The sequence below is a fragment of the Hordeum vulgare genome, chromosome 4H, assembly GCF_904849725.1.
Source record: "Hordeum vulgare subsp. vulgare chromosome 4H, MorexV3_pseudomolecules_assembly, whole genome shotgun sequence".
Lineage (NCBI taxonomy): Eukaryota > Viridiplantae > Streptophyta > Magnoliopsida > Poales > Poaceae > Hordeum > Hordeum vulgare.
In genome coordinates, this window is record NC_058521.1 from 50,402,111 (window position 1) to 50,409,974 (window position 7,864).

The 7,864-nt window shown below is 38.8% G+C and overlaps 1 protein-coding gene across 1 annotated transcript; it reads left to right on the forward strand.

Annotated features, from left to right (window-relative positions):
* Window positions 1-4,429: 4,429 nt before the first annotated feature.
* LOC123450258 (heparan-alpha-glucosaminide N-acetyltransferase-like) lies at window positions 4,430-7,333 on the forward strand. The gene is made up of 13 exons (XM_045127604.1): window positions 4,430-4,774; window positions 4,887-5,024; window positions 5,144-5,225; window positions 5,312-5,388; window positions 5,477-5,592; window positions 5,705-5,822; window positions 5,897-6,013; window positions 6,165-6,256; window positions 6,351-6,417; window positions 6,496-6,577; window positions 6,669-6,760; window positions 6,887-7,030; window positions 7,121-7,333. The coding sequence occupies exons 1-13, from the start codon at window positions 4,547-4,549 to the stop codon at window positions 7,265-7,267; spliced, it is 1,500 nt and encodes a 499-aa protein (XP_044983539.1). The 5' UTR covers window positions 4,430-4,546; the 3' UTR covers window positions 7,268-7,333.
* Window positions 7,334-7,864: the final 531 nt, after the last annotated feature.

Genomic DNA, 7,864 nt, shown 5'->3' on the forward strand with positions numbered 1-7,864 from the left:
CTTCCACCATTCAAACACATTCCATGGCTAGTGGTATCTACGGGTGCCCTCCAAACAATCAACTTTCTAGGGGAAGTTCGTGTTTATTTATAATTGTATTATGCAGGACTGTGAATCTTTCTTACCATCCTCGTTAATGCAATGACAAGTGAATAAACACTCATCTTGAGAAAAAATCGCTTAGCATAGGAGATAATGACCGCCCCGTCGGTCCATGAGCGAGCACACAAAACAAATGTTTATTTGAATGTTTTAGAGGTGGCACATGCAAATTGACTTGGAATGGCAGTGAAATATCATATATAGGTAGGTATGGTGGACTCTCATGGAAGAAACTTGGATCAAGGATTTGGATGCACAAGTAGTATCTCTACTTAGTACGAAGTTTGGGCTAACAAAAGGTTCTAAACAAGCACCACATGTTGGAGGATCCATAACAATATAAATTCTATGCAAATATACCCAAACATAACCATTAAGTTGCCTTCCTTTTCCAACTTCAGTAATTTGATCAAGGTTGAAAATAATTATGGGTAGTCACAATCAGAAAAGATGTCGAAGATAATACATTTGTATGTGAAAGTTCTCTTTGTTAAACTAATCATTCATGAATTGCTTGTATGACCAGTATTGTAGTTGTAAAACTTCAATAGTTTTTACTTTCTAAACAAAATGTGAAACTACTACTAAGAATAAAGAACATTGATAATTTCATATTTATTATATTTCATTCATTCACGATTTACTCTTAGGATATACATGTAGCACAAGAATAAACATCAAACTACTCTCAAAAAGATATAAGTGAAGATCAATGAGTAGTCAAACAATCAAGTAGCTATGTGAGGACTCTCTCTCGATAAAGATTTTCAGATCTGAGTATTTTATTCAAAAAGAAAACAAAAAATGCACTCCAAGAGTAGCACACATCATGTGGACAAATGATAACTTAGGATCAACATTCCTAACCTAAGCTTAGATACGAAGAGGTGTAGGATGCGTAGCATCCCCAAGCTTAGATGCTTGATACTTCTTATAACATTTAATTGGGTGACTTGGGCATCCCCAAGCTTGAGCTTTTATATCTCATTCAATCCTCTCATATTGCGATTTCACCTAAGTCTCAAAAACTTCATCCACACAAAACTTGAAAAAAACTCGTGAGATAGGTTAGTACACATAAAAGTAAATCAACACTTCCAAACATTATCTGTTATTTACTATCATTTCCACAATTTATATCTATCAATATAGGCTATGGAAACTATAGGATAAGTAGATAACAAAACTATGACAGTAATCTGTCCAAACAGAACAGTCTGCAGCAATTTATGAAAACAGTGTACTTATGTAACAAGATTGTAAAGAACATCTACCAAAGAAAAACAATATAAAATGACGCTCCAATCAAACCACATATCATGTGACGAATAAAAATATAGCTCCAAGTAGGATATACCGATAATGTTGGAGATCAAAGAGGGGATGCCTTCCGGGGCATCCCCAAGCTTACACACGTGAGTCTTCATTGGATATTACCTTGGGGGTGCCCTGGGAATCCACAAGCTTATGTTCTTACTGCTCCTTATTTACCTCATAACGGTATCTCACCCAAAACTTGAAAACTTCAATCACACAGAACTTAACGGAACTTCATGAGATGAGTCAGTGTAATAAATATAGATCATTCACTTAGGTACATTCATGACAAGATTCATAATTGTTCTCACATGATACCTATTGTATTCTATCATTCCCATAATTTATATCACCAAATATAAGCTACGAAAACATTAAAATAAGCAACCTATGCATGCAAAACTGAATTTGTCAAAAACAGAACAGTCTGTGAAGATCAGAATGGACACCATACTTCCGTGACTCTAAAAATTCTGAAAAAATAGGAAAACGCAGATAATTTGCATGGAAATTTTGTGTACAAACTTCAGAATTTTTTGACTCTCCAGTAAAATCACATGATTCTTATACTGGACACAAAAGTTTATGTTTTCGCACAAAATCAAACAAACAAGTAACCACACCATCCCAAAGGATTTACTCGGCACTTTATTGAAACAAAAGCTATAAGACATGATTACGACAGTAGCTTAATCATGTGAACACACAAAAACAGAAAGTAAAAGTGTTGGGTTGTCTTCTAACAAACGCTTTTCTTTAATGCATTTTAGATACACATGATGATTTCAATGGTGCTCCTATAAAAAGTAGTAACTGAGGCATGCCAGAGATTGTCATGAATCACATGACAAGAATATTTAAGTCTAACCAACTTTCTATGCGTTTCCTATGACGGTCACCAACACAGAGCACTCGCCCTTTTTACTAGGTGCGGCATACAAAAGTTGCATACCTGATAGCTCTTCCACATACGTTGGAGTTTTTTTTTCTGAGAGAAGTGCATATTTCAACCCTCAAATCTTGTCTTAGTCTAATTTACAACTCCGAACTCTAATACCATCTAGATTTCAGCCTCAAACTCTTAAATTTGGCAAGGATTCAAGCCTCCCCTTCCTATAGACCGGTTTTCACCCATTGGCTATCCAGTCAGCAAGCCACGGCAGCAAAAAAAATCAAAATTTCTAGAAAAAACAAAAACCAAATTCGTAACTAAAAAATCCAGAAAATATAAATTTAAAATTATGGAGAATCAAAAAATATATAAATAAATCTGTATACTCGAAACAAATTCAGAAGTGTGGAAAATCAAAAAAATAAATTCGGTCTTGTTTTTGGAAATTTTCAAAAAAAAATCAGGATTCGTTTCTCAAAACTCTAAAATGGTTCAAAATTCGAAGAAAATTGTAAAATCAAAGGTAGAAGTTTGCCGGTCAAAAAAAAACTTTTCCAGTTGCATACTACTTTTTTTAGGTTTAATTTATGGGTGAAAAAATTGATATTTTTTATTTTAAATATTTACAGTTTTTTTTAAAAAAAAAGAATATTTGCATATTATATAAGTATTTTACATAAATATTTACAAGTATTTTACAGAGTTTGTTTTTTATAATCCTTTTTTATTTGACCCATTTTTTCTGAAAATTTGCTGATGTGGCTTACTGGCTGGATGGTCAACAGGTCAGAACCAGTCAATAGGGAGGGGAGGGTTGAATCCTGTCCGGCTTTAAGAGTTCAGGGTTGTAATTTAGACGTTGTTGGAGTTCGGAATTGCAAATAAGATTAAGGCAAAAATTGAGGATTGAGACATGCACTTCTCTCTCTCTTTGTTTGAAGGTACATAACTACGTTGGAGGTCGACGCCCCGCGGCCGGGTGCTAGTCATTAACCACAAGGTCCACATCTACTAAAAAAAAAGGGTCCACACCATGTCATAATTATTTGGAGTATACGTACTGGAGACGTCCGGTCTAACCCTGCCACCTGTATAATTCGATCACTAGTCCTTATCCAAGTGGAACAACGTGCTTCAACGACACGTCCTAAAACTATATATAAGACCATTTAACATGGCGCTTCCAGACGGAGCCGGCCGGCGACGCATGTCCTCTTCCATACTACAGACTGATTCTCCTATACGCACCTCTGCAGTATTGAATTGGAAATTATGAATCATTGAGAAAAGAGATGGTAGATGGTACAGCGTTTGCACCTATATGAAACATTGAGATCACGTCATTTGTTCTGACGGAAAAGCAGCTAAGCGCTAGTTTTCACTTTGATGAAGAAGGTAGAGAACAAGCGTGCTGAGGAAAAAGGAAAGGAAAAACGCCGACATGAAGAGAGTGATGTCAAATTTGCTTTTTTTTTTAAACATTGCTTCTCACCTTGTAATGTACTCCCTCCGTAAACTAATATAAGAGCATTTAGAACAATACTTTAGTAATTAAAACACTCTTATATTAGTTTACAGAAGGAGTATGTGTGTTCTAAGACAGCTCATCATTATTGATGTAGATTATACTTCCTCCGTTGAATTTGAACTAAAGCTAGGACACTTATTTTAAGACGAAGGAATTACAAAAGAAGCCGGTAGCAGTGGAGCACTTGTCAGCGTAGAACTTACCCCAATTAACAAATGTGCCCTCGTTGTTTATTTGTAGGTAGTACTAAAAATGCATATAATGAATGTATCTATAATTAAAATAAGTCTAGATACATTCATTTTTAGGACAAGTATTTTCGGAGGGAGATAGTACATAAGAGGTACAGACCATAAAAAGGGTTATCAAGGTCTTGACACATGGAAATCAGAGGACGTGAAGCCCCTGCTGAGCAAACAAGGAAAGCGACGAGCACACACTCATAGAAAACATGAACTTAATATTTAAAATACCACAAGACGGCAACCCAACGCTGGTGCCAGCATATATTTAGCACCTAGCTAAATACTTTCCTTTTGGCAGGACAGATTGACGGACAATTCTTATGATTGTGTAGCTGTATATAAAGTTCCACACATACATGAATCTCCTCTCATCTCGTAAGATTCTAAGTAGTTCGGTGCCAATGCTTCAGCTTTCAGGTACTAGAATCTAATCAAGTGAGTTGTGTTGCACACACATTTATCATGGAGAAGGGGCAGGACTTAGCAGCATCCGGCGGCGAGAAAGGTCCAGAGCAGCACGCCATTGATGTAGCTCCCATAGAGGTAGAGCACGGCGACGGCAAGGGCGACGACGTCATCCACGCCGGAGATGACACCGAGAAGGAGAGACTGGTCATTGTTGAGGAGCCCCAGAAGAAGAAGAGCACTAGGGTGGCAGCTCTCGATGCCTTCAGAGGGCTCACCATTGTGGTACTAAGCCATGTTCCTTCGAATATGATTACCTTTTCCCAAGCGAATATGGTATGAAATGCTTACAAGTCACCATGCATATGAACTGCTGACAGTCTCTTGCTCCGTGCAGCTGATGGTACTGGTGGACGATGCGGGCGGGGCTTACGAGCGGATGGACCACTCCCCGTGGAACGGTTGCACGCTGGCAGACTTTGTCATGCCCTTCTTCCTCTTCATCGTCGGTGTCGCGATCGCCTTTGCCATGAAGGTCAGTAAGCACTTATGCATGCGAGCTAGTGCTCATAGTCTTGCAACTTTGGTAAATCAAACATTTCTCGTGGATATGCAGATCTTTTTCAAATGCTCATCAGAATGAATATTTTACAGAGAGTTCCAAACATGGGTGCGGCTGTGAAGAAGGTCAGCGTCAGAACACTGAAAATGCTCTTTTGGGGCCTGCTACTGCAAGGTACTTGAAGTCGATGTGTAGAGTGTTTACACAATTCAGTTTGCACACATGTTGCTTAATTTGACACTATCAAACTCTGAATGTAGGTGGATACTCTCACGCTCCGAACGACCTTGCTTATGGAGTGGACATGAAGGAGATAAGATGGTGTGGCATCCTCCAGGTTCGGTTCATTTACCAAACAAACAAACAAACTTGTCGGTCATTTCATCATCTAGGCCTTAATCATAACAGAGTTATTGGTTCATCAGAGGATAGCTTTGGTGTACTTCGTGGTTGCTCTCATAGAGGTGTTCACCATAAAGGCGCGGCCTGCCACCGTCCGTTCCGGTCCTTACGCCATCTTCGATGCCTACCGGTGGCAATGGTACAACAATGTTTCCCTCATACTTGTCTTGCTGCACTGTCAACTGCATATTCTTAAGTTTTCCTCTCTCTGATTATGATGGAAAATTCTTGTCATTTCGGACAATTGACAGGTTAGGCGGTTTCATCGTCTTCGTCGTATACATGGTCACGACATTCTCGCTGTATGTTCCAGATTGGAGCTATGTGTACCATTTGGATGGTGATGTCAATGATGGGAAGCGGTTCACGGTACTTTGAGCTAACCTTTAGGATGCTATCCCTATTGATTATTTTCGTATTTGATACAGTACTTGTGTTTTCAGGTACAATGTGGTGTAAGGGGTCACCTGGATCCGGCTTGCAATGCAGTGGGTCATGTTGATAGGGTGGTCTGGGGGATTAATCATCTCTACTCGCAGCCCGTTTGGATCCGGACAAAGGTAGAACTTTAATCTTAATGTGTTAAGATTTTAATTTACTGTTATGTATAAGTAGCTAGAGAAAGTTTTCCTTACTAGCTAAATGTTGTACTACTCATTATGCTAGAAAGTGCAGGTCTGACAAAATGTGCACTGAAATTGCCATGTTCAGGATTGTACATTTAGCTCACCAGAAACAGGACCTCTCCGTGCCGATGCTCCAGCATGGTGTCTTGCGCCATTCGATCCAGAAGGATTATTAAGGTTGGAGATCCAACAGACCTTAAATTGAATTAATCTTAGTTACATAATTTGTTTATTTCACCTATTCAAGTATTTTCCCTGTTTTATGTTTCAGTTCAATATCATCGATTCTATCAGGGACAATTGGAATCCACTATGGCCATGTTCTAATCCACTTCAAGGTGATTATCCAAAACACTGTACCAGTATTGTTTAGATATGATAAAAGCAACTGTGACATAAAAGTTTCTTAATATTAGACCCATAAGGAGAGACTGAAACACTGGCTTTCGATGGGCATTTCACTCCTCTTGCTCGGCATTCTCCTTCACTTCACAAAAGGTAGTTATGCTAACAATCCATTTCCGTCACTTGAACTAATCAGTACAAACTGTGGCATCAGAATATTACATCCATCACTCATCTATTGTAGCTATTCCAATCAATAAGCAACTGTACAGTATCAGTTACGTTTGTTTCACTGCCGGCGCGGCTGGAATCGTTCTTTCAGCTTTCTACATGCTGGTATGGTTTATCATAAGTACTTAGAACATGAAAATCCTTTGTCGAAAAAAAACTTAGAACATGAAAATGACGCACTTCCATCAGCTCTTTCCCAATGATTTAACCATTTTATTGTCACATTGATAGATTGACGTCTGGGGCCTGAGAGTACCGTTCTTGTTCCTTGAGTGGATCGGCATGAACGCCATGCTTGTGTACGTCCTAGCGGCACAAGGCATATTTGCAGCATTTGTGAATGGATGGTACTATGAGTCATCAGATAAAACCCTTGTAAGTAATGAGTGAAGGTTAACTTGGTAGTGACATTTGGAGCCTGTCTTTGCATAAGGCTTAATTTGTTTGTCTTCTTGTTTTTGGCAGGTTAACTGGATCCAAAAGCATGTGTTTGTCAATGTCTGGCATTCAGAAAGGCTGGGAACTCTGCTGTATGTCATATTTGGAGAGATCCTCTTCTGGGGTGTTGTCTCTGGCATCTTGCACAAGCTGGGGATTTATTGGAAACTATGAGAGTTCTGGATGATAGCTGTGTACAATGATCTGTTATGTCTTCCAGCAGTAAATTATGTCATTCAATTCCATCCAACATTATTTTGTATGACTGATGTAAAAAAAAGCGATAAACGTCGTCTTCTATTGTCAAATTTGTTACTTTAGGTATTTTTTTTTTGTTGTTGATATAAGTAATGGGATTTTCATGTTCAGAACTTGAGACTGGGGTTATATAACAAAGCACCCAAACCGTCTTGGCAAGATGGTCAGCCTGTTGGTACTAGAGGTTGACCAATGGCATTAGGTAAAAATATAAGCTACGGTACCATAAGTGTCCATAGGGAATGTAATTTTAAGGACAGTTGAAGCTCTTAAGCTTATCCAGATGAGAGAATGCAGAGTTTGGAGAACATGGGCAACTTGCCACTGCTCAGGAATCACGATACAAGCCTGCCTGTCCGTCTTAGCTCCTCCTTATTCAGCCATATGCTTGAAAGAGACTCCAGGGCTCCATCCATGCATACTGCCAAAGGCCGGCAGCCGGCTGTAGCAAATTGGCACTAGAATCTAACCGTCTACACGCAATGTACAAATATGCATTTTTGCTCTTATCTG

Bases quoted from the DNA above. Each gene is read 5' to 3' on its own strand.
- LOC123450258 (XM_045127604.1), top strand. From the start codon at position 4,547: ATGGAGAAGGGGCAGGACTTAGCAGCATCCGGCGGCGAGAAAGGTCCA. The intron at 5,025-5,143 runs GTCAGTAAGCAC...AATATTTTACAG, and splicing joins CGATCGCCTTTGCCATGAAG to AGAGTTCCAAACATGGGTGC. The intron at 6,418-6,495 runs GTGATTATCCAA...TCTTAATATTAG, and splicing joins ATGTTCTAATCCACTTCAAG to ACCCATAAGGAGAGACTGAA.